Source organism: Macrotis lagotis, chromosome 3 (assembly GCF_037893015.1).
Source record: "Macrotis lagotis isolate mMagLag1 chromosome 3, bilby.v1.9.chrom.fasta, whole genome shotgun sequence".
NCBI lineage: Eukaryota > Metazoa > Chordata > Mammalia > Peramelemorphia > Peramelidae > Macrotis > Macrotis lagotis.
Genome location: NC_133660.1, coordinates 51,297,494 through 51,325,263, shown reverse-complemented (window position 1 = coordinate 51,325,263; position 27,770 = coordinate 51,297,494). Strand labels below are relative to the sequence as shown.

General features: G+C 35.1%; 1 protein-coding gene across 45 annotated transcripts in view; it reads left to right on the top strand.

The window, feature by feature from the left end:
• Positions 1–27,770, top strand: part of ANK2 (ankyrin 2) — a 752,311-nt gene that overhangs the window by 602,821 nt on the left and 121,720 nt on the right. For 39 of the 45 annotated variants that reach the window (XM_074228643.1, XM_074228650.1, XM_074228654.1 and 36 more), the window contains 6 exons: positions 7,739–7,837; positions 11,246–11,443; positions 14,323–14,421; positions 14,956–15,054; positions 20,084–20,182; positions 22,708–22,905. In XM_074228643.1, coding sequence (XP_074084744.1) covers positions 7,739–7,837; positions 11,246–11,443; positions 14,323–14,421; positions 14,956–15,054; positions 20,084–20,182; positions 22,708–22,905 — 792 coding nt within the window. The remainder of the gene's footprint in view (positions 1–7,738; positions 7,838–11,245; positions 11,444–14,322; positions 14,422–14,955; positions 15,055–20,083; positions 20,183–22,707; positions 22,906–27,770) is intronic. The other 6 variants (XM_074228653.1, XM_074228651.1, XM_074228674.1 and 3 more) reach the window with 1 other exon arrangement.

The following is a 27,770-nucleotide window of genomic DNA, read 5'->3' as shown; positions in this document are numbered from 1 at the left end:
TGTAGTTGGTCTGCTTTTTCTAGTTAGCAAATGGAAATTATGTGACCTCCTAAATCAGGAGGCTTACCCCCAGTGCAGGACTGGCCCAAGAATCTAGGAACATCTTTCAGACTTACTTTCTTTCATCTTTCATGAGAAACGCTCTTGTAACTGGTTTTCCATTTTGGTTTTCTATTTTCCCTGTTGGTGAGATCTCATATCTAAGCAGACCGACCGAAGCATGCTATTCAGACATCTTTCTCCCATGCGTAGGGATGACCTGATTTCCTTCCAACTATTGTTCTGAGAATGTGATCAAATAAATGCTACTAGTTTTTTCTGCCATTCAACTACCCTATGATGTCTCTCCTCCTTCTTCCCCTTTTTTCTCTTCCTTTCCTTCTCCTTCCTCTCCCCTTCCTCTTCTTTCTCCTCCCTTTTCCCCTTCTCCTCCTCCTCTTAATATGATCCCATATTGTTTCCTTGAGCCTAAGGGGCAGAAAATTTAGATTTAAATTCCAAGCACATTTGAAGAAGTAATGTACCTGTGTCTCAGGTGCCTAGTAGCCTCAGCTTCCTTTGTTTCATCTATAGTTTTTTGTTTTGTTTTCAATCTCTAGCCATACATCTTATATCATGTTATTTATTATTCCATTTTTAAAAGTTTAAAAATAAAAACTCACCCTTCTTAGTCTTGTATCATAACCTAAAGCAAAATAGTCACAGTAAGCCCTTATGGTGCCAGGACATTTAGCAAAATCTTCAAAAATGGGCATCCTATTTTCTTCTTATTCCCTCATTTTATTTATTTCTTGAGTCTTGTAATATGAAGCTAGAATTCTCTGTACACTTCTGATCTTTTAATCAGGAAATTTTGGAAGTCTTCTATTTCATTGAACATCCATCTTTTCCCCTGACAGAATATGCTGAATTTTACAGAGTAGTAAATTCTTGGTTATAATCCAAGGTCCTTTGCCCTCCAAAATATCATATTCCAGACTTTCTGATCCTTTAATGTTGCAGCTAAAAAGTCCTGTGTAATTTTGCAGTATTTTTCCTTTATTTGAGAATTCTGGAATTAGGAGTTTTTATCCTAGGGTCACTTTCTGGAGGTGATTTGTGTATTCTTTCACAGACTATTTTTGTCTGCTTGATCTAGTATATTCGAATGGTTTTCCCTGATAAAATCCTGAAAGATATTTTCCAGGTTCTTTTTTTTTGATCTAGGATTTTTGGTAGAGCCAATAATTCATAAATTAGCTCTCCTGGAACTATTTTCCAGGTTATTTGTTTTTCTTAAAAGATATATTACATTTTCTTCAATTTTTTCAGCCTTTTGATTTTATTTGATGGAATCTTGATGTTTCATAGATTCATGAATTTCTATTTGTTCAGTTCTAATTTTACAATTTGTTTTCTTCAGGCAGCTTTTGTGTTTCCTTTTCCATTTAGGTTATTATACTTTTTGCTGAGTTGTATTCCCTTTCCAGTTGGTTCATTTGAGTTTCAGATGAGTTGCATTACTTTTCCAGTTGGTTGATTTTATTTTTTGAAGAGTTACATTCTTTTTCCAGTTGGTTATTTTTACTTTTAAAGAAGTTGCTTTATTTGGTCAATTTTTCATACTTTTCCTGTAAGACATTTCTTTTTTCCATTTTTCTTCCCCCTCTTTTCTTTGGTTTTTAAATTCTTTTAAAATCTCTTCTATGAGATTTTAGATTTGAGTTGAGTTCATGGGCTCCTTTGCAACTTCCCATATAGGTAATTTGTCACTGCGTTCCTCTTCTGAGATGGCATTTTTATCAGCTTTTTGCATAGCAGCTTTCTATTGTTGGCATTCTTAGGATTTTTTTGTTCATTTTTATTGTTGCCCTCTACTCCTGGGATATAGAGAGTATAGTCTCAAGCCTTTTGTGTTAGGATTGAGTCTGATCCCTGGCTTATCATTGGCCAAGATGGTGCCTATACAGCCCAGGCATTGCCTATGCAGAGGTTTGTTTCCTCTTTTATTCCAGATGCCGTCTATGCAGTGGTTTGTTCCCAATCTGGTCCTGTCTTTTGGCCCAGTGTTCCCAGGGTTGAGACTTTGGGGTTGGGACCCTTCCTGATGGCTTGCTGTCTAGCTGCTGGGACCTGTACTGCTATTTACCTGCTAGGACCGGGGAAGCACTGTGGCTAAAAGCCTCCCAATGCTTTCCTGCTCTCAGGACTTTGCTTCCTCATTTCCCTGGAAGAGAAAGATCTTCACTGAAGATCCTCTATGATGTCTACAGTTGAAAATTTGGGTTTTGATCTTTTTTTTTGGGGGGGTAGGGGGGATTCTGTAGTTTTAATGTCTGTGTAGAGACTTCATTTAGTGATGTGATATAACTTCATGCTGCCATTTTGGCTCACAAAAACTGAGCTTTTTTCAGGAGTTGAATGGGGATAAAACCAATATGCAAATATACTCATACCATAATCCTTTTTACCTCTTGTAATTAATTGAAAATATGCCTCATTGGTACTCTTGTGACACGTTCTTTACTAGTCTGAAGATGAAAGAAATAGGTACCAAAGAAAACTGGAAACATAAATGAAAATTTGATATGATCAGATAATTGTAGTTGGGAAGCCAGAAAAGTATCTGGGCCTATTACTTTCTACCTGTAGTAATCACATATAAGCAATTGATTTTTTTTTTTAGTTTTTTTGCAAGGCAAATGGGGTTAAGTGGCTTGCCCAAGGCCACACAGATAAGTAATTATTAAGTGTCTGAGACCGGATTTGAACCCAGGTACTCCTGACTGCAAGGCCGGTGCTTTATCCACTACGCCACCTAGCCGGCCCAATTGATTTTTTCTTATCATATTGTTTTTTCCTATGAAGCAAGTACCTAAAAAATTATAAATCTGATAAGATCTTTCCAAAATATATTTATTATTATCCTTTATTCTCTAAGAGAAACAAAAATCACATTACTTTGTTGGGCTCAAAATACAGTGTGCCTGACTGTGGTTGTTTAGATCAATATGAGCTCACAGAGCTCTACCACAGTAGACTAGAAATTAAAGAGACAAAGGTTGTGAGAAGGTGAAAGTCTTATTTGGTAACCATTGTTGTCTGTCCCTTTAGTTGACAAGCAAGTCATGGACTACCTTGACCCAATTCTGAATAAAGTGAGATTAACCAGGAGGGTAGTCACACAAGGGAAATGATGCTCAGAAGCCCAGGGATCCTCAGGTCTTTTATCTTTTCATTTTCTGTTAGAGATAGTCAAGGATCACTTTCTTTAAAACACCTTATAGTAGAACCTTTATAGCTACTATCTGATCTGTGATTTGCTTATATAGCACTCAGAATTGATCCAAAGGGAACATAACATGCTAGCTTGAACTTGATACTTTAATTCACTTTTTTTTAAAGGCAAGAAAGTTAAATGATAGAACCAAAGGTCAAAATGGTAGATAATCTCCATGAAAACAGGAACTATTTCACTTGTGCTGTTCCATATAGTAGACATCAAACAAATGCTCAAATAGTTGATTATCTCTTATTGTTGCCATGGATCATGGTGAATTCCACATTGATATTACTCTTATGGACCTTCCTTTGTAATTCTTGATTATAATGATAACTCTCTGACAGTAATACTGAGGCTAGTTAGCATTTTTATAGGGTGCTATATGGCACAGTGGTAGAGTCCTGGACCTGAAGTCAGGAAGACTCATCTTTGGGGTTCAGATCTGTACTCACATACTTCCTAGTTATGTGACCCCAGGCAAATCACTTAATTCTATTTGCTTCAGTTTCCTCATCTGTAAAATGAGCTGGAGAAGGAAATGGCAAACCATCCCAATATCTTTGCCATGAAAACCTCCAAATGGGTCACAAAATGTTGGACATGATTGAAAACGATTGAATAGCAACAAAAGTACTTTTATAGTATCTGCTATGAGGCAGACACTGTGCTAAGCACTTTACAGATAGCTCTTTTAATTCTCACAGCAACCCTGAGAGATAGGTGCCATTATTACTCCATTTTAATGTTGAGGAAATTAAGGACAGACAGGTTAAATGATTTGATCAAGGTCATACTGCTAGGTATGGATTTAGACTCAGTTCTTCCTGACACTCTAGACCTAGCACATTATTCACTGGGCCACCTAACTGTCATTATCATCATCAATTTTTTGAAATTGTAGTTGGGAAGCCAGAAAAGTATCTGGGCCTATTACTTTCTACCTGTAGTAAATCACACATAAGCAAATTTTGAAATTTATTTTGCCATACTCATGGCTTAATCCCATTTAAAAAATGGTTTGATAGTATTTAGAAGGAGAGAATAGTAAGGTCATATTTTATTTCCAGAGCTATATGTGTAACTGTAGCAAAACTGAATTTTTAAAAAATTTTACTATGCATGGATAAGTTTTATCCATGAAAAGAGTTGCTAGAAAAATATTAACAACCATTTAAAAAAATTAGGCAGGTTTGTCTAACTCCTATTTGAATGTGAGATGTTGAATATAAAGACTATATATTTTTGCTTTTGTTGTATTCCTAGTGCTTAGCACAGTGTTCAAGACCAATAATTGCTTAATAAGTGAACATTGATTGGATATATAGTCATCATATTAGAATTTCAGTTTCTTCATTTTAGAGAGAAACTGAGGTCCAGAGAGATTAAGATCACAAGAATATGTAACAAAAAAGAAAAACAAACCACCAAACACACATGGTTAATACTTTAGGAAATATATAGACTATCTAAAGCAAATATTATACATACATATATATATATATATATGTATGTATAAAAGAGAAGATACAATTAGAAGAGGAACAGGACAGAGTTTTGCAGAACAGCCACTGAAGGACACTGAAGACAAGGCAGATGAGACAGGCAGAGATATGGGAAAGAACAGCATCACAAGTACTAAGAGAAGAGAGTATCCAGGATGAAAGAGGGGACATTGAAATTGTTAAATACTAGACTCATAGTTCATTCAACAGTTAACTAAAGAAAACTAATTGAGCCCTAGCAAAAAAAGAATACTCTGGCACTTAGCTAGGGGTAGACAACTTCTATGGAATCCTGTCTAGTTAGTATGTGGTGACTTGTGAGGTTTCTCTATGGACTCACTGGACTTCTCTACCCTCATCTGCCTCATCATTAAGTTTTTGTAATATCTGGTTTTGAAAATTTTTTTTTACCATTCTTATGACTTAATCCCATTAAAATGGGTTTGGGGCTATTTTCTGTCTGAAATTGATAGAATTCCCTTTTATGCATTGTTTTACCAAAGAGAAGATAAGTACCTCAAGGATAAGAGCTATCTTTTTGCTTGTATTTGTATTCAGAGAATTTAGTAGGGAACCTGGTATTTGTAAATGGTTAATAAATACTTGTAGACTTGTTAATGTGACCTTGTCTATCAGAGAAGTCTGGTGGAAGGAGTGTCTCTAATTTCAAAGATCTCTGGAGCAGAAGCAAAAAAAGTTGTCTTTAGACTAAGGAGCTGAGCTAGATTAGAGGTGAGCAGAGTTGAAGGGCAGTATGGATGCTGTGCTTTGAATATTGATGAAATTAAGAGAGTAAGAAATGCAGCCAACAAGAGAGGATTTTATTGGGGGAGGGAGTTTTAAATGATTGACAGTACTAACATTATTCTTTTTCAAACTGATAGCAAGTGTTTGTAAATGATTCCGTTGTCTAAACATCTATAAGAAGGGGGATCCCAGATAACTGGGGTTCCTTGTGTACATTAGAAAATAATGACCTCCTATGTTCCTCTATTATAAGGTGTTTTAGGGCCCCATTCATTTTTTGAAAACTGAGAGTCTCTTATTCACTAATGTCCTTTTCTGGTAGAAAAGTTCAGTTTCCCAGTTTATTAGAGAGGAACAGTTCTCATAGGAATCCCTCAAAGTCATGAGAGCCTTTCAGGGTTCCATAAGGTCAAAATTTTTCACATTACTGTGACATTTAATTTCTTTTTTGACAAATTGGATAAAAAAGCATTTATGTTGAAACATAGTACAATGTCAAGGATAACATTAATGCAAAAAACCCAAACAACAACAACAAAATAAATAGCCCATAAAAGTTAGCTACCTGAACAAGACAGTAAATGACAAATAATTGGTTTGAAAATTCATAGGAGCAAAAACTCCCTGTGGGTGGATGAATTGACTAATATTTTTCTAACACTGTATATATATGTTATCAAATGAGATATCTATAAAGCACTTAGCACAGTGTCTATAATTAAGTATTTAATTAGATGCTTGGTACCTTTCCTCCTTATCTCTTTTGACCTTCACAACTGTCCTGTGGGAATCATGAGGAAACAGGAGAGAAAATCCTAAATGTCTTGCCCAGGATTCTACCTTGTCTCAGGCAGGATTTATTCTCATGTCTTCCTCCCTCTCAGCCCAGCACTTGATCTCTTGCACCTCATATAAGAAGGGAAGATGTCCCAGAGAAGGAAGGAGCTCAGATGATCTTGAAGAGAGAATGGAATTCAGTTAAATACAAGAGAGCCATCTCTAACTCCTGTCTCACTCTCCATTGAATTATATAAACACAATGGCATGGGTAGTCATACTCCAAGGTTTCAAAAGGGAGTGAGTAGCCAGATGGCTGGAGTAAAGAAGCAGGAAAAAAGACTGAAAAAAGATAAATTGGAGATAGTTTCTAGATGAATCTGAATGCCATTCTAAAGAGAATGTATTCTGTAGTCAGTGAGGAACCTTTCAGCATTTTTGGTATCCTTCTTTGCTAGTTAAACCTATAAACATGAACATCTTGAACATGCTATAAACTTAAGTCATTTTCTTTTTTTAAAAAAATTGCTTCCTCTCCGTCAAAAGAATTTTCTCATTGAATGCTTCAGTGCTAGGTGAGTGCTTGCTTCTTTGAATGTTCAGAATTTTCAATAAGGCCCAAACATGCTCAAACTTTACATTATAGGAATTTGTTTCTATTGTCTTTTATTATTTCCCATTTCTTCTTTATTTCTTATTCTTCTTTCCCTCATCCTAGGTCACAGGAAAATTTACAAGGAATAGTAATATTTTATTTTATTAATCCATTTGGGGCTATTGTTAGACTTTCTATGCAGGAGCAGACTTAAGGTGCTTTTCACTAACCAGAATACTGCAGATACAAAAAAACCCCCTAAAATATAAAAAAAAAACTTAAAAAAATACTGCAGAGAGAAGCTGCCATAATCGATTTAGTGGGAAGGGTCTGATCTTTTGTCATGTCTATTCTGTCTCAGCAAGCAGAGGCCATTCTTTCCACCATACTTCTCCTTAAATGTTCTTTGGACTACATCTTCCAGCATAACTAGACATGTTTCTATCTGACACCTGCAGATTCAAGCAAAACTAGGATCATTTGCCAGAAAATGCTGAGATTATTGTAGAGCACAAGGCAGGGAATCCCCAAAGCAAGTGGAGAAACATGCAGAAACAAAGAGGAAAGAAGAGAGACAAGCTCATGCTTATATAGAAGCATGCAACTTTCTTTTTCACCTTTCAGAATAAAGAGCTTGGGAAGCTTCATCCATTAAGTTATTTTGGTGGGGATGGGGGGGGGGATGAAGAGGTGAATAGTTTTTTTTTCCTTTCCCAAAAGGACAATTTTTGATTTCTTGATTGAGCAAGGTAGAATTATGGACATCTTTTGACTTGGTAACATTGATTTAAAAAGGGGAAAAAACAAAAGAAAAAGACATTCCTCATTGATGGCTTCTTTTAATTTTCTTATCAGGATGGACTGACACCACTTCACTGTGCAGCACGGAGTGGGCATGACCAGGTGGTAGAACTTCTTTTAGAACGAGGAGCCCCCTTGCTGGCAAGGACCAAGGTGAGTGTCTCCACAGAAGACAAAGCCCTTGGACAACTGATCATGTTTTGGTAATTCATTACATGGATTGCATGATTTGTCTAAAGCATTTACTGGACTTTTATCTTCCTCTTTTGAGTGAGTGTGTGTATGTGTGTTATTAGATGTGTTTGTGCATGTTGTATGTATTTCATTGTGTGCATGTGCATTCTGTGTTGTGTGTATGTGTGTCTGTGTTGTATGTGTTGTGCCCAATAAAGTATTTTTTCTTATTTATTTTGTATTGGAGACTGGGTCTCCCTGTGTTGCCTAAGTCATAAGTATAGCAGCCACTCATGGACTTTATCCTGATATTATTGATTGTCATGGAAGCTTTAATCTGCTGTTTTTTCAAAACTGGACTAGTTAGTCCCTCCTTAGTTTGCTGGTAATCTCCTCCTCCAGTAGTTTTCCATATTGGTGCTGAACTTAGTGCAGACACCACATTGGCTTTAACCATCTTCAACTCCTGAAATCAAGCAACCTGTCAGCCTCAGCCCCAGTCTTCCCAGCAGCAGAGGGTACAGGCATATACCTATTATTTTAAAACTTACCATATCTGTATTTATATGCATGCACATTTCTATATTTTAATGCTGTAGCCTCTGTGTTCAGGTAAGGATAGGGACTGGTCAATGATTTTCTTCTTTCTTTGTTCCCTCTTTCTTCCTATCTTCAATATTTTTTTCAGATAGAAATTTTATGTTCATCTGTATTCTGTGTAAATGAAACAATAACTTTAAAAATAACTTCAAATTCCAACATTTTATAATTCTGTGTCACAACGTCTTTTCTACAGGGTTCTGGCTGGAATAAAACTACATACTTGCTTTCATGTAATATTTGTGTTCATGATATGGTTGATTCATTTTTTTTAAAAATCTTGTAAATCATACAAAATATTCTTCATTTAGAAAATCCATCATGCTTATTTGTTTTATTTGTTTTTGAAACAAAAAGTGAGCATCAACAGACCGAATCAACCCTTTTTACATTGTTTAAGGATTTCTAGGATTTTAAAAGTAATTATGGGAAAGTTTTTAATCTGACATTTGAAGACATTGTCACTGATGATGACTCAGAGACCCTATTTTTTTTCCTTAAAAAATTTCTCAAGACTTCATGTCTTCTTTCCTTTTACAATTCACCTTCTTTAAATACTTTATTCTGGATTGGATGATCCTGCAAAATGAATCTCAAAAGGTAAATTAATGTCAGTGAACAAAGCTTTGTTCTCTGGATGGTTCAGAGAATTACCCACACCAGTGTAATGAAACTACATTGGATAGAGATGAAATTAAAAAGTCCTTTTTTATGTGGCCTGCCTACAATGATCTTTTTTATGAGTTTAATCTGGAAGTGCAGTAAATGACATCAAGTGAGAATATTGTCTGTGGCAGTCATACTGTGGGAGAGACATAATTCAAATAAGTAATATTTCACTCCATTAATAAAAATCAAGTATTTAACTTTTTGTTGGTTCATTTTCTTTTAAGATTTGAATTGTATTACAACATTCAAACACATACACACATATGTGAACACAATTGTGTATATATGTATAGATAGATATGTATGAGTATGCACATGCACATACACATTTTTTTCACTCTCCTACCTCCAAGATAGTTTAATATTTCAAATGTCTTTATTTAACGTGCAGAATACTTTCAGTCTCCTTGGACCTTTTGGGGGGAAAATTTTGACACAAATCCAACCAACTGACATTTAAAAAAGAATGATATAGGAGTGTTTGCAGAACTATTAGGGAAGTGAGTTCAATTTCAAGTTTAAGGGCTCCTTGGGTCACCTATTTTTGTATAGTTGCAACTGAGCCCAAATCTATTTTTTCTATGTTTCCTACTCCTTCTTTCTTAGCTAGTACTGCCCACAGAGGCAGGTATAGTGTACTAAATAGAGTACTGAACCTGGAGTCAGGGAAATCCAAATTCAAATATGACTTCTGACCCCTTATCGTGTGACAAGTCACCTGCTTGCCTCAGTTTCCTCAACTCTTCTATGGAGATAATAACAGCACCTACCTCTTAAGCTTGGTGGGAAGATCAAATGAGCTTTTCTTTTGGTGCTTAGAGCAGTGCCTGGCTCTAAGTAAACTCTATTTAAATGTTTATTTCCTCCTCTTCTCTCCATCCCTATTGGCCTTGGCTGAGCCATTTATTAGTGAAAGAGAGGAAAAAGAAGTAGTCAATCTAAGCATATATTTTAAGAATTCTCTTCTACTTGGGGGTAGCAATTATTTATTTATTTGTTTGTTTGCTGAAGACAAAGAACAGTTGAAATTAGCCTCAGTGGAAAGAAGTTCTTATACTACTGAACTCAAAGAAGTACTTAAAGTACTTGGAGGATCCTCTAATTTTATCATTATGGGAATTCCTAGTATAGGAATAACTTTTAACAGAATGGATTCCCTTCTATCAGGAACTCATAATCTCAGAGAATTCAGGGTCATTGTGGTGTAGCAGAAAGAACGATGGGTTTGGAATGAGACTCTCAAATTAAATCTCAGCTCTGCCACTTGGGTCCTTTGTGGTCTGTTATAACAAGCTTAGCTTTCTTTCATGTTTGTAAAATGATGGGGGAGGGGATTTAGACTAAATTACCCTTGATTCTCTTCTACCTCTACATTTCTTCAAATTTCAGAAGTAATGAGTAACTTATCTAATGAGTAACTTGTAAGTGACAGATTTGGGGCATGAACCCAGAATTTTTTTGATATCAAGTCAAGCGGCATTTACTACTAACAGCTTCCTAGATTTTGGTCTTGGCACCAAAAAATAAGACAGACAGTGGGAATCAAAAGCATAGAGAGGAAGAGCTGAAAGAAATTTTAGGAATCCTTAAACCTGTCCATTTTACAGATGAGGACTCTGAAGCCTGAAGTTTAGGTGACTTCTACCTAAATATATTCTACCTGATGTGTGGGATTTGTCCAAATGGACAGAAATGATCAACCTTCCATCTTGATGTTGATTATCCCCTAATTTGAGTCAAAAGCTAGACCCTCAGTATGGTTCTGAAATGCCCAACTTCTACCATCAAATGGTGCATACTCAGCTAATATCTGGAATTGTGGGATTGAAGAATTGGAAGGGAGCTTTAAAAAGTATCTATTATAGCTGACACTAACGTGTGGAGATAAAAAGATTTTTGCCTGAGTGAATCAAGTTCCCTGACTTTTCATAAAAGCAATACTTATTTAGGAAAGTAAAATTTCTGGACAATGTCAAGCAACACTTAGAAAAGTCATATTATGCATGTTGAAGCTAAACATTGTTCAGGTTACTGCCAGTTTCTGTACCAGTAACACTAAAAAAGAAAAATTCATGGAATGCAAATTTAGTGGGTTTTTTGGTTTGTTCTATTGCTTAGAATGGACTGTCTCCACTTCACATGGCTGCACAAGGGGACCATGTTGAATGCGTGAAACACCTACTGCAGCATAAGGCCCCAGTGGATGATGTCACCCTGGATTACCTGACTGCCCTCCATGTTGCTGCACACTGTGGCCACTACCGTGTGACCAAACTTCTCCTAGACAAGAGAGCCAATCCCAACGCCAGAGCCTTGGTAAACCTGGCCCACTCCACCTCAATGAAACAACACGGGGTTATCAAGCCAGTGTTTACTAGCTGATAATGCAAACAAAAATAGGGAATGGTTTGGGACAAAGTCATTACTACCCTGCCTATCACACATCATGCTCCTGCTTCATTCAGGTTTCTATTTTGCTATTGTCTGATGATGAAACAGCATAAATTTCAGAGGATACTAGGGAAATAATTTTGAAGTTCATTACTTGCAAACATACTGATATGAAAATCCTTTGAGGTCAAGAGGAATTTTAGGGGAAAACTAAAATCTTAGAAAAAGGCAGAAATAAACTGTTTCAATTTCTCAGATGCTTATGGGGTAGGTCACCTTGAATATAAGAAATTCTTAGGAGGTTTTTTTTTCTTAAAAGAAAGGGTTAAATAATAATGAATCCAGGGAGTATTTCTAAATTAAAAGGCAAATATCAGTTCTTTATTTTAATTCCTATCTGAAACTTTGTTGCAATGCATTTTCATTGGGCAATCCAACCTAAAGATGTGTGTTAAAATCGATACAGGGTGTCTCAGAAGTTTTTTTGCAGTTTTAAACTATCAGAGCTTTTATATTGGTGCATGTTAAAATTGCATGAAGACTTTGGGGATCACATATGACTGTCAACAGTTCAGTTGACCAGTCACTTTAGAGCAAGTAACAACTCTGTTCAAAAGGATGTGAGGAATTGATGTCTCTCTTCTAAGTGCTTTAATAAGCATTTTTAGTTTATTTCCAATTATTGGATTATGGATGTATTGAAAAGGAAAGTTACAAAGAGCTGCCAACACAACTATTCCTGTTTTCTAAGTCTTATCATTTAATCAATCACCTTGCTTTACTCATAGTTAAACAGCAGCTAGGCTAACAATATCCATTGAAAATATCTGGCATATTTCTAATACATCTGTGCTTCATGTTTTCTAATTCCCAAACTAAAAGAAAATTCATCTGTTAACCATGTTCCAGCAGTTTTTAGATATTTCTATATGAAACCAAGGTCACTTGCCATCAAAATTAAAATTTTCTTGTTTAGAATCCTATAGTGGAATTGACTGCTCTATAGTGGAATTGAGGTAGTTTATGAGGTCATTATATGGAGTCATTGATCCAAAAAGAAAAAATATTTTTGTTAACAGGAAAAAATCAAATGTCTGACAGATACAGTAACAAAAAATAAGAATACATATAACACACACACACACACGGAGTTTAATGTTAGAACTCCTAAGCAAAGTAAAAAAAATGACTAAATACATTATGTTTATTATCTCATAATGAAAGATAAATCATTCATTAACTTAAGATAAGACCTTACATTTTCCTGAGCACTGTCATACTATATAAGTGTTAACTGATATAAAACAGAAAATTATGTTAATTACAAACACTGGTATAATTTAAGCATATTAGCTCTTTCTGACTGGGAGGTAGACTAGAATACATCAAGGAACTAGTTCAAATAGTTCTATTTTGATTGATTTTGTTCATTGATTCAATTGAATTTCCTAAGAGCTGTCCAAAAAGAGCCCTCAAAAAGTCTGTCCTTTCATCCCTATTATTAGGGAGGTGCATTCCTACTCTATCTGTGAGCTAACTGAACATTTCCCCTAAAGTATACAACTTCAGAACTTGATTTTTGTTGGTATAGGATTCCTTCCTCCAGCACAGATTGTAATCCTTCTATGTTGAGCAAACTCTAAATTCCCCAAAAGCTACTGAAAAATGTCCTCTGTGGTCAGGCTGGTGAGATGCCCCTCCAAACTTAGGTGGGTTCATTCTGAAACCAGGTCTACCAAAAGATGGAAAAGCATCTTGGTATGATGTGGTAGATCTGGTGCTCTGCTCTCATCATCTTAAAAAACTCACATCACCCCCTACTATAATCCTCAAACCATTAGGAGAAACGAGTAGAAATTTAAAGGGGTTAAAGAAATGCTAAATTTTCATCAATTGATAAACTTAAATGTTCAGGTATACCAGAATAGAGACAACTGTTTACAAGGCATATTCTGATTTTGCTTTTCTTACATTCACTCATTTAAAAAAAAACAAACCTTTTTTAGCAGTATAGGCATCACAGCTCAATTCCTAAGTGCTGCAGTATGAAACTTGGGGCATAGAAACAATTATATAAATCTTATTTTAGTTTATTGTTAATTAAGGGAGCAAAATCCACACCTGTAGATATTGCTATCCTTAGTTTGTTTTAAAGGCTCCAAACAATGACTCTAAAGCACTTTGTATGTAAAAGCATGATTATGAGATATGGAGAGATATACATATACACATACATATACATATACACATACACATATACATATACACATACACATATATAAATGCACACAAATATAGGCATAGCTATATAATCATTATATTCAGTTATATCTCCCAGAAGAATAACAAAAAAGAAATGAGGGGAATAGAAGCATGACTTAGGCACAAGGTCATAGGCCTTGATTTTCAGGATGAGACAGTTTAGCAATTTAGATTATCAGCAAAATACAAAGTTTGCAAGAAAAACAAACATTTTCACATTTCAACCCATTATGAACTTTTTTAGACGTTCTAAAAAGAGTCAGGATTGTCCAAAGAAGAAAACGTCCCCCACTTCCTTTTTCAAAACCATGCCAGCATTGGGGCAGATAGGACAGTTCCTCGGTTACCTGTGAGGGGGAACAACCAGTATCACAGGAGTCTGGCGCTGTTGCTGTTCCCTCTCTGGGAACTGACCCTTGGGGGAGCAGCCCTGGTCACACTCCGTGATGAGGTAACACTATTGCCTGCAATGTGCCAGCATGGAGCTGTGTGACTATTCTGTATCTGCATGTTTTCAACTAACTTGATTGTCTCTCGCACAGAACGGTTTTACTCCACTGCACATTGCGTGCAAGAAAAACCGCATCAAAGTCATGGAACTGCTGGTGAAATATGGGGCTTCAATCCAGGCTATAACAGAGGTAGAAAATGTTTCAGCTTGCCCAGAAACATTCTTTTCTCTTATTCTCTTCTCTTCTTTTCCTCTTTGCCTTCTCTCCCTCCCTTTTCCATCTCTCTCTTTGTCTCTGTCTCTATCTCTGTTTCTCACTGTCTCTCTCTGCCTCTCTCTCTGTCTTTGTCTCTCTGTCTCTGTTTCTCTCTGTCTCTCTCTTTCCGCCCCCCCTCTCGCTCTCTCTCTCTCATCTCTTCATCTCCTTTCCTTCCTCTCCTTATTCTAATTCCTATCTATTTCTCTCTGTCTCTCTTCCCCATCTCTTATCTTTCCCTCTCTGCCTCTCTCCCTCTCTCCCTCTTCCTATTTCTCTCTCTTTCTCTCTAGCTGTTTCTTTGACTCTCTCTCTCTCTCTCTTTCTCTCCCAACCTCCATCTCTTTTCCATTCTCCTTTTGCCCATCTTCTCTACTTTGTTTTCACTCCAGCTTTCTTGATCTAAAGAAGCCCCCCAAGCCCCTTACTCGTGCAGAGGAGTAAAACTACTATTGCTTTGTTTCGCAGTCTGGCCTCACACCAATACATGTGGCTGCTTTCATGGGCCACCTGAACATAGTCCTCCTTCTGCTGCAGAATGGAGCTTCTCCAGATGTCACTAACATTGTGAGTATGGCTTGGAATAGAATAACCGCAGAGGGCAAGGGAGAGTGCTATGTGTTTGTGTGTGCGTGTGTGTGGTTTCTGTGTATGCGTGTGTGTGCACATGTGTGAGCATTTCAAAATAAGGGGCTGAGCTGCCCCAGAGGTCTCCAGTGTCATGTACTTAAGACTTCCAAGCATTTATTCATTTATTCCTAGTTTTTCAAAAAGAATATCTCAAAAATAATTTTGGAAACAACAGCACAGCCTTGAGACAGATGGGTTCAACATACATCTTCTTGAATGTGCTTATTAAAAGTAAAACATTTATATACTGCCCTGAAGGTGAAAGAAAGACTGACCACGGTAGAATCAGGAGGATGACTTATGGTTGCTTGAGTGAAATATAATTCCAAGAAACATCTGTCCAAAAATCCAGGTGATGTGGTTTAATGCTATAAACCTGTCAAATAACTAACTCGAGACAGGTAAAGGACGGAGTATTTTAATTGAAAACAACTTTCCTTTCTTTTATTGAAATATTTTTTTTTTCATTTTTCTAGCCTTTTCACTCTGTAATAGCTGCTTCACATCAGTTTTCCTATAACAAACTAGCATCAGCTTTTAGATGATTTTTTTTTTTCCTACAAAATGCTAGATAGGTTAGTTTTCATCTCCTGGCTAGATTGTTTCCTTTCCTATTTTTGTTTTATGACTTATTTTCTTTCCCTTAAAGCCTGACTATTTTTCATCTCTTTATCCTCTAATTCTAAAGCTAAACTTGAGATGACTTCCCAAGTGATTGATTCTCCTTGCTTTTTTGAAGAGATTGCTGTTTGAAATTTTGAAGCATATGCAATTTCAAATTCATACAATAACAATTATTCACTATAAAAGTCTATTTTAATTTTTTATTGTCAAGATAAATTGGCTTTAAAAGATTGACTTATCATTGTTGCTTTTATATTTTGGTGTCTCATGCCATTTGGGTTGTGAATTAGAATGGCCAGTTTCACTTTTCATGTTGTAGCTTTTTGCACATTATTATTTCTGTAGTTGCACACTGTTTCTGTGCTTAAATTTCTAATATGAGTGGAAGTTATTTTATGTACTTGAAGAAACAAAATATAACAGAAATTTAGAATCATGAAACCCTTTTTATTCATGCCAGGATTTGCAAATTCCATTTTTGAATGGAATCCAAAAACTTGAATGCAACAAATTTCACTGAAATTATAACCTGCAAAATTCTAGATCATTTGTGCTGTGAAAACTTTCATATGAATTGCAAACATGATACAAAATGATGTGCTTTGATTTGAATAGAGATTTTACATGAAATCTATCAAAACATTATTTTGGGAGTCTTGTTAAGATCAGCATCATAAATGAGATTCTATCCCTGATTTTCCTCTTGATTAATTTCCAACCATTTAGAAATCATAGGACTGTACTGTTATTTGGTTGATTTCAACTTTCTCCAACTAAAAATGCTATATGGTATATAATTTATTTTTTCATATTAAACTAACAAATTTATTGGGGAAATTTTGTGATAATGCCTTAAAATACTTAACGATACTCTAGTGTATCATAAGACCAGAATCGTCTATTTCAGTGAATCTATTATTTTAGTATTCATCCTTTGCCCTTTATTCTCCTCTTTTCCCTGTCTTAGATCTACAGCTACATATAGGTTTGTTCTCTCTCTCTCTCTCTCTCTCTCTCTCTCTCTCTCACACACACACACACACACACACACAGACATGAATACACATACCCTCCATATTTTAGATATCTAACAATGTAACCTGTCCCAAACATATTTTTTCCCCTTTTCCTTCAATTATAAGGCAGTTGTGATACAATAGGAAAAGCCCTGGGGTCAAAGACCTAGGTTCAAATCTTGAATCTGTCGCCCTTGGCAAGTTCTGTAAGTTCAACTACTCTCTTCTCAAGTTTCTTCATCTGAAAAATAGGTGTAACACATGTATTACCATCTCACAGAATTGTCATGAGGGACTTGTGAAATAACATCTGTGAAGTGATTTCACATTGTAAAGCATGATAAAAATGCTGGCTATCATTAGGAGGAGTTGGGAACTTTAGGGTGGAACTTAACTGGAAATCAAAGAATGGAGCATTTATGAACTGTTCTGAAAAAAAAAAACCAAAACAGCTGCCAAAACTCCTTTGACATTGATTCAGAAACTGTGTGGATCCTTCCTGCCTGCTTTGCTGTTTCCAAGTCAGTCGGTTCCCTGCCCCCAAACACCCCCACCCCCAGATCATTCGTCTGTCGCCTGAAATCCTGTTGCCTTACATGAATGCGATGTGGTCTGTTGTGCTTGACAGCTTATGACTTGATGCGGCAATACTGTAACTGGACATCGCTGTCAGTGGGGTCAGCTTCACCATCTGACTGATGGGAACGGGGGGGTGGTAGTAGATTTGGAACTTGCTTAACACATGAGCACATTCATTTTCTCACCAATCATTTTTTGAGGGAAAGTTAACTGAAGTGGGAGGTATAATAGACATAATTTCTCAGAGCTTTTAAATCCAAGATGATATTTACCTGGGCAGTTCTATTCTTAGCTGGATAATATTTTCTTTTATTGAGCCATACATTTTGAAAGTTAAAACTACATCTAGCAATAACAATATTTCAGCAACAATGAATAGCTATCTGTTAAATACAATACAAGAATAACAAATAATCTCTAAGACTTTCTGTAGTAGACCATGGTAAATTTTTCTTTTCTACTTTTTGCAATAAAGCAAGCATTTAATGGCAAAAGTGGAAAATAGAGAAGTTAATTTTTCCTGTAAATATAGTTCATATTTTCATCCAAAATTAATTGAATGAAATTAAGAAAAATATGATTAGATATCATGGAAGATTTACCAAGAAAGAAATTAAACTTGGTTTAATTAAACTAAAATTTAACCTAAACAAACTTAAAATTAAACTCTCAAAACAGAATAAACCTGAACTGTATTATCTATATACATATATATATATATGTGTGTGTGTGTGTGTGTGTGTATGTATATGCATAATTCAGCTTTCTCAAATAAAACATTGAGAGAAAACATATTCTTTGAAATTCAGTGAAGGTCAAGCACACTTTGGATTCATTCTATTAAAAGAAAACTGGGCCTTTCTTGAGTCTAATCATATTCTTTTATTTTCACCAGGAAATTTTGTAAGACACAATTACCATAATTCTATTTAACAAAGAGATGTGATAAAAATAGCTGAGTTTTTAAGTTCCTAACAGTTACTGCTATTACAGAATTGACCTTCTTCTAGTGAGACCTATGATCAGTAACACTGAAGCACTAAGAAATCTTGTCTTATCAAGGAGAAAAAATCTTGAAATATTTAATAATTATAAAATGCTCGAGTTGAAAATGACTTTTGTATCCATGTCAGTTTCCAGACAGCACTTCAGATTCCTGTTCTCTTTTAGAGGATTCTTCTTTTTTTTAAATTTATTTTTATTAAAAATATTATTTGAGTTTTACAATTTTCCCCCCAATCTTGCTCCCCCCCCCCCCCCCCCCACGGAAAGCACTCTGTCAGTCTTTACTTTGTTTTCATATTGTACCTTGATCCAAATTGGGTGTGATGAGAAAGAAATCATATCCTTAAGAGAAGTCTAAGAGGTAACAAGATCAGACAATAAGATATCTGTTTTATTCCTAAATTAAAGGGAATAGTCCTTGCACTTTGTTCAAATTCCACAGCTTAGAGGATTCTTCTTAAATAGTGTGGAATTCAAGAAATACTTTTAGCATAAAATATTTTACAACCATTTGAGATAGATTATCTCATTTGGAATGTTGAAGATAAGTTCTTAGTTCTACTTAGGATAAACCAGAATTATTTCTTAAAAAACTTCAGCCTGTATATCTGTTATGGTATGTTATCTCTTCTTTTCTTTTCCTAAATAATTAAAGAAATCGGAAGATTCTATCAGAAGAAGAAATAAAATGTTCTAGGCCATCTAGGCCATCTTCATCCTCCTGCCTTCATTCAGGACTATATAGTTTTCGTATTTTAGAAAATGGGTCAAATATTTTAATTAATCCATTACAAAGAACACTCCAAACTTCACTGTCATCTCCTTTAGGTCTGATGGCTGTTCCTCAAGCTCCAGTTTGAGTCAGTGTGCCAAAAATAACACCTCACTGCATCACAAAAATGATGTAGGCCTGTTTTGATGACCTGGTCTGACTAATCTCTGATGGTTGTCTCCTTGATATAATGAATCTTCTAATAATCCATGTTTAATCTCTCAGACTCTGACCTGAAGCCAAAAGCTAGGAAATCTTTTCAAAGAACCATATTTGAGTAAACATAGCCATTAATATCAGGGTAACTATCTAAGATTATCCAAGCCACTGTACATTCTAACATAAATTCTCCCAAATTTAAAAATATTCAAAAATACCAAATGAGAAGCTACATAAAGAAAATATGAATTAAATTACACAAAACAAAATAGAATTATAGAGGAATTCAACTGAAATATTGTTACCAAAAAATTAAATTCACATACAAGTTTATGGGCTTCCAGATTAAGAAACTGCTTTGTGGTGCAATGTCAAAGGTAATCTTACTATATAATATGTTCATGTTGTTTTGAAGTTAACTATCCTCCTTCCTTGCCTTCCTGGCAAAACCATTCCACTACCTCATCACCCTTGCCCAGTGTATCCTGGACCCTGAATAATCAGGTGAGTTCATAAATATGTTACACATTAAAACCATGTTGAGAAACACTGGCTTCAGATACTTTTCATTGTGCAATCCATAGAGAAGATAAAGGATAATATAATACATTTGATAAATTTGCAAATTCCTTTTAATTGACCCCAAACCTTTCTCTTCTCCAAAGTAATCCCAATTCCTTTAGTCTTTCCAACTAGATCTTCTCCAGTCCATTGACTTGTTCCTGTATTGCAGTATCATGGACAAATTTATTTATAACCATCCAGGAGGAGTAGGTTTATTTGTGATTCAAGACTCTTTGTTTCCTGGCAGCGTGGAGAGACTGCACTACATATGGCAGCCCGGGCTGGGCAGGTGGAAGTAGTCCGTTGCCTTCTAAGAAATGGTGCTCTTGTGGATGCCAGAGCCAGGGTAGGTATCTAGGCTGTATGTTCAACCATTATATAGCGTTTTCTCTATTTAAGGAAGGGTGAGATACCCTGACAATAAGAAAAGTACAGTAGTTTCATGATTTAATATCCTTTATGCCAGTCAATCATCAATAAGTATAGATTAGGCAATGTATGCCATTCACTATACTTGTTGCTGGGATTCAATTGGTATGAAAGAAAGCAAGCCCAACTCTCAAAGAGCTTATATTCTACTAAGGGAGTCAAGACTATATAAAACATATGGATATGAAGTAAATAAATAATATATATATATATATATATGTATATATCCTCCCACTATTCAAACCCTCATACACAAAGTAGTTAAATACAGGGTAGCTTGGAAGAGGAGGTAATAACAATAGTGGGGTTTAAGAATGGTTTCATACAAGGAAGAAGATGGACTATCCTGCATAAGTAAAGAGGTAGGGTATTCTGGACCAGGGTGACCGATTGCAGATTCCAAAGTTGTGAAATGGAGCATCATGAGGAGCAGAAATAAGACTGTAAGATTTCATTTTTCAAAGCTTCTGTGCATCTATTATCTCACTTATCATTGATTTTTTTTACTAAAAATTGTACTTTTTCCTTTCTTTTTTTTTAGGTTTTTTTTGCAAGGCAAATGGGGTTAAGTGGCTTGCCCAAGGCCCCACAGCTAGGTAATTATTAAGTGTCTGAGACCGGATTTGAACCCAGGTACTCCTGACTCCAGGGCCGGTGCTTTATCCGCTGTGCCACCTAGCCGCCCAAAACTGTATTTTTTCCTCATCCACATATACATATATTCAAAACTATTGAATTATATTTATCTATCTCTGCTTCTCCCAGTATCAAACAAAGCCAAACACGTATCTATAACTTTGCCAATCAGTTTCTTATAAAATCACAAGTTCTTCATTTTCCATTTCCCCCCATTCACCTACATCATCTCCTATTTTAAAGGATGTATTTTATCCTTCTGCCCATTCATGGTTTTACACAGTTAGGCTTCCTCATTTTTGAGAATGTATATAGAAAGCAATCAAATCTATAACACTTTCGATTTGTGTCTAGGATCAGTTATACCAGTTACCACTTAATTGTTCCAAGTCACAGCTTATCTTCAATTTCTTTTTAAATGCAGATCTATTACCTATCTCAAAGGGTATTGTGAAGGAAATGCTTGCAAATTAGGATCTGAACTTTATCTTTTATTTTGATTCTGAAATGGGATCTATATTGTACCTCCACTAAAATATATTAACTGTTCATGTTATATTTATAATCTGTATATTTGTCATAGCTATTACACATGTAAGTTATGTAATATATATGAATATATGCACAATATAAATGCATAGAGATCTAATCTCTAGGTCAAGAAACCTTTGACTCAAACCTTACTTCTGACAGTACTTATGGTCTGTGGGATGGGTATATCTTTGAATTACTCAGTTCCCCCAGATGACTCTTTAAGACTACAAATGGCAAAATGGTTTCAGATCTATATGGATAGGATTTTGTCACTAGGAGTTCTCTATATCATTGAATTCTCAGGTCCACATCAGTATTGCCCTTGCAGTATTTCCAAAGTCATATTTTTTGTCTTTTTTCCTACTTTTTTCCTACTCCCTAAATTTTCTTAGTGAATAACTTTCCAGTCTTTCTCCATAATTTTTGACTGTCTTCAAAATTTTCAGTCATCAGGAATAATAGGATTCCAATTCAAGACCAAGATCATTTCTGACTTTTGACAAGCAGATTATACTGCATATGTCGTGAAATATGATTTTTCTTTTTAAAAAATTTTCTTAGGTCCTGTACTCTTCTGTAATCAAAACAAATTTAAAAAATGAATTTTTAAAGTTGATTTATATTTAAATAAAGTGAATACTGAAGCTTCTCAGCAAGGTTGAAAAGGAAGCTGGTTGAAAAGGAAGCTGTGTTGATTTTCAGAAGTATGTAGGAGTGAAAAGAAATGCTGATCAAATTCACGGATATATATACTTGTCCACAATACCTGTTCACAGTGCATCAACTCAGTATTTTAAAATTAATAAGTAGCTTAAGTGGAAAGAGTGTGGGATTTGCAATTGGGAAAACCTGAATTTAAGTCCTGTCTTAGCTACTTAGTAGATATATGACTCTATAAGTAAAATGGAGGTAATATTTGCACCTATCTCAAAGGTTCTTCTAAAGATTGAATGAGATAATGCATATCAAGTGTTTTGTGAAACTTAAAATACTAGGGGCGGCTAGGTGGCGCAGTGAATAGAGCACCGGCCTTGCAGTCAGGAGTACCTGGGTTCAAATCCGGTCTCAGACACTTAATAATTACCTAGCTGTGTGGCCTTGAGTAAGTTACTTAACCCCATTGCCTTGAAAAATAAAAAAAAAAACCCTTAAAATACTATATAAATAAATAAATAATAAAGATAGTATTAATTGTAGCGACATTGCTCCAAGGGTGAGTATGTCATTAGGGAGTCCTTCTGGCTCTAACTTTTTGCTTGACTTGAGTTGTAGGAGGAACAGACTCCCTTGCACATTGCTTCTCGCCTGGGTAAGACAGAAATAGTCCAGCTGCTTCTACAACATATGGCTCACCCAGATGCAGCCACTAAAAATGGATATACACCCCTGCACATCTCAGCTCGGGAAGGCCAGGTAGATGTGGCATCAGTACTTCTGGAAGCAGGAGCAGCTCACTCTTTAGCTACTAAGGTAAGAATACATTCTGATAGAGAGTGATGGGCTCAAAATTAGATCTAGATATTTTGAACTTGATCAAGATTGAAATTTGTTTTGTTTGACTATACATATTTGTAACAAGAGTTTTTTTTTTATTCTTTTACCAATGGTGGTGGGTGTTATGAGGGAGAGAATCCAGTTTTATTCATTGATGAAATAAAATTTAATTTAAAAAAGATACTAAGGTAAGTGGTAAGAGTAACTGCAATAATGTAGACAAATCAATTGTGGGCTTCTTTTGCTGCTGCAAAAAAGCAAACATAAACTTGATCTAAAATCCATATCTTTTCAAATAGCATGTTTACCTTCATTCTTAAAAAATAAAGTTTCAAATATGACATTTCCTCCCCTCCTCGTTAAAAAAGAGCAAAATGGAATTTACTTTTTAGTATTGGAGATAGTTTAATAATACATTCAATAAAAAGTGCTGAACTCATGTATTATTTTGGGGGAAGATAATGGATTAATTCTACTTGAAATAACAGCAGTATTATATCCCAGGTACATGTATCCCTAGCCTTAAATCATAGATTGTCACAATCTTTAAGTAAGATTCTAAAGTAAGATTCTTGACAGCAGGAAGGTGCTACATAAGTCACATCAATAAGACTGCTTGGATTTTAGCTTGGATATACTCAAAGACTTGACTCCAAAGTAACTAAAATACTTGTTATACCTTATTTCAATGAAAAAACAAATTTATAATGAAGACAATCCTAGAGTGCTCTATTAATTTCTATTGTGAAACTGGAGATGAGTTCCCTTGCCCCACACTCTCCAAGTACCTCAAGTATAATCTTCCCCAATTTACTAAGCGGTAAACTCAGTGATTAAGGGATTAAGGATTGATATTATATATAACCCTATCATATGCTAGATAGGCCAGCAGCCTATTATGTGAAACAAATTGTAGTCTCACCAAGCAGTTTAGCATCCTGACTCTAGATCTTGTCTTTCTAATCCCTTTTCCAAAGAATTTGGTCCCATCCCCCCCCCCCCTTCATCTGGATATTACAGCATTCAAGTCAAGATAGCCTGTACATTTCCATATTAGATATAATTTTTAAAATACAAGGCAAGTTCTGGAATAAAAATTCCTTAAATTTGTGGTTCAGGTTATATAGACTAATTCATTCTCTACTTTGTGCATTTTATAAGTGTGAAATTCTAACATAATAATAGGTAGTGTTTGTTTACTACTTTAAGTTTTATAAAGTGCTTTTAGATCATTGTCTTGATCAGAGTAGCTAAATCTTTTACAGTTATCTTCATTCTAACATTTCTATTATTCTGTACAATGTTCTCCTGGTCATGCTCATTTTATTTTGCATGAGTTTACAAGTATTTTTTCAAACTTCCTCTAAAACCATTCTGTTTACCATTTCTTTTTTTAAGGATGTATTTTTTTATTAAGTATTTTATTTATTTTGTTATACAATTTTAATTAATTAAGAATTTTACTCTTAAACAAGAATATTTTAGTAATGTATAAAAATCATTTGTACAAAAAAAGAAAAATAAGTAAATATAAAATGGAAAAAAAATCTTACAGGACAGTGACAAAGCCAATGGAAATTAATTATCTTTCATATCATTGCTGCTGAAAAAAATCATAACCAATTTCTTAAAACCATATGATAGTGCCAAGAACTTTGCTGGTATGAGTTTTCTTTTTTTTTTTAATTAAAGATTTTATTTATTTTGAGTTTTATAATTTTTCCCCCAATCTTGCTTCCCTCCCCCACCCCCACAAAAAAGCAAATTTGTCAGTCTTTACATTGTTTCCATGTTTTACATTGATCCAAATTGAGTGTGATGAGAGAGAAATCATATTCTTAAAGAAGAAACATAAAGTATAAGAGATAACAAGATCAGACAATAAGATAGCAGGGTTTTTTTTTTTTTATTCTGAGGGAATAGTCCTTGAACTTTGCTCAAACTCCATGATTCTTTCTCTGGATACAGATGGTATTCTCCATTGCAGTCAGCTCCTAATTGTCCCCGATTGTTGCACTGATGGAATGAGTGAGTCCATCAAAGTTAATCATCACCCCCATGTTGCTGTTAGGGTGTACAGTGTTTTTCTGGTTCTGCTCATCTCGCTCAGCATCAGTTCATGCAAATCCCTCCAGACTTCCCTGAATTCCCACCCATCCTGGTTTCTAATAGAACAATAGTGTTCCATGACATACATATACCACAGTTTGCTAAGCCATTCCCCAATTGAAGGACATTTACTTGATTTCCAGTTCTTTGCCACCACAAAAAGGGCTGCTATGAATATTTTTGTACAAGTAATGTTTTTACCCTTTTTCATCATCTTTTCAGGGTGTAGACCCTGTAGTGGTATTGCTGGATCAAAGGGTATGCACATTTTTGTTGCCTTTTGGGCGTAGTTCCATATTTCTCTCCAGAAAGGTTGGATGAGTTCACAGCTCCACCAACAAACTAATAGTGTCCCAGATTTCTCACAACCCTTCCAACAATGATTGTTATCCTTTCTAGTCATATTGGCCAGTCTGAGAGGTGTGAGGTAGTACTTCAGAAACTTTAATTTGCATTTCTCTAATAAGTAATGATTTAGAGCAATTTTTCATATGACTATGTATTGCTTTGATCTCCTCATCTGTAAATTGCCTTTGCATATCCTTTGACCATTTGTCAACTGGGCAATGGCTTTTTTTTAAATATGACTCAGTTCTCTGTATATTTTAGAAATGAGTCCTTTGTCAGAAATATTAGTTGTAAAGATAGTTTCCTAGTTTACTACTTTTGATCTTGGTTTCAGTTGTTTTATCTGTGCAAAAGCTTTTTTTTTTTTTTTTAGGATTTTGCAAGGCAAATGGAGTTAAGTGGCTTGCCCAAGGCCACACAGCTAGGTAATTATTAAGTGTCTGAGACCGGATTTGAACCCAGGTACTCCTGACTCCAAGGCCAGTGCTTTATCTACTACACCACCTAGCTGCCCTGCAAAAGCTTTTTAATGTAAATCAAAATCATCTAGTTTGTTTTTAGTGATGTTCTCCATCTCTTCATTAGTCATAAGCTGCTCCCCTTTCCATTGATCTGACAGGTAAACTAATCCTTGATTTTCTAATTTGCTTATAGTATTGTTTTTTATATCTAAATCCTGTATCCATTTGGATCTTATCTTGGAATAGGGTGTGAGGTGTTGGTCTAATCTAAGTTTCTTTCATTCTAACTTCCAATTTTCCCAGTAGTTTTTATCAGAGAGAATTTTTATCCCAATAGATGGACTCTTTGGGTTTATCAAACAGCAGATTACTATAATTATTTTCCACTATTGCACCTACTCTGCTCCACTGGTCCACCACTCTGTTTCTTAGCCAATACCAGACAGTTTTGATGACTGATGCTTTAGAATATAATTTTAGACAGGGTAGGGTTAAGCCCCCTTCTTTTGCACTTTTCCCCCCATTAAATCCCTGGCAATTCTTGACTTTTTATTTCTCCATATGAATTTACTTACAACTTTTTCTAACTCATTAAAGTAATTTTTTGGAATTTTGATTGATAGGGTACTAAACAGGTAGTTTAGTTTTGGTAGAATTGTCATTTTTAATATATTAGCTCTATATGAGCAGTTGATGTTTCCCCAGGTATTTAAATCTGATTTAATTTGTGTGAGAAGTGTTTTATAATTGTTTTCAAAAAGTTTCTGAGTGTGCCTTGGCAAATAGACTCCCAGGTATTTTATATTGTCTGAGGTTACTTTGAATGGGATTTCTCTTTCTAGCTCTTCCTGCTGTATCTTGCTAGTCATATATAGAAAAATTGAGGATTTATGAGGGTTTATTTTATATCCTGCAACTTTGGTAAAATTGTTAATTGTTTCCAGTAGTTTTTTTGATGATTTCTTGAGATTCTCTAGATATACCATCATGTCATCTGCAAAGAGGGAGAGTTTTATCTCTTCCTTCCCAATTCTAATTCCTTTTTTCTTCTCTAATTGCTGAATATATCATTTCTAATATGATATTGAATAGTAGTGGTGATAATAGGTATCCTTGTTTGACCCCTGATCTTATTGGGAATGCCTCTAGCCTCTCCCCATTGAATATAATGCTTGTTGATGGTTTCAGATAGATACTGCTAATTAATCTAAGGAACAGTCCATTTATTCCTACACTCTGTAGTGTTTTTAGTAGGAATGGGTGCTGTATTTTATCAAAAGCTTTTTCAGCATCTATTGATATGATCATATAATTTCTGATAGTTTTGTTGTTGATATCAATGATTACACTAACAGTTTTCCTAATATTGAACCAACCCTGCATTAATGGGATAAATCCCACTTGATCATAATGTATTATCCCAGTGATAACTTGTTATAATCATTTTTCTAAGATTTTTGTATCTATATTCATCAGGGAGATAGGTCTATAATTTTCTTTCTCTGTTTTAAATCTTCTTGGTTTAGGTATCAGCACCATATTGGTTTCATAGAAAGAGTTAGGCAGAGTTCCATCATCCCCTATTTTTCCAAAGATTTTATATAGAATTGGAACCAATTGTTCCTTAAATCTTTGGTAGAATTCACTTGTGAATCCATCAGGCCCTGGAGATTTTTTTTTAGGGAGTTCGATGATGGCTTGTTGAATTTCTGTTTCTGAGATAGGGTTGTTTAGGTATTTAATCTCCTCTTCATTTAACCTGGGCAACTTATGTTTTTGTAAATATTCATCCATTTCACTTAGATTATCAAATTTATTGGTATAGAGTTTCACAAAATAATTTTGAATTATAACTTTAATTTCCTCCTCATTGGTGGTGAGTTCACCTTTTTTGTTTATGGTACTAGCAATTTGGTTTTCTTC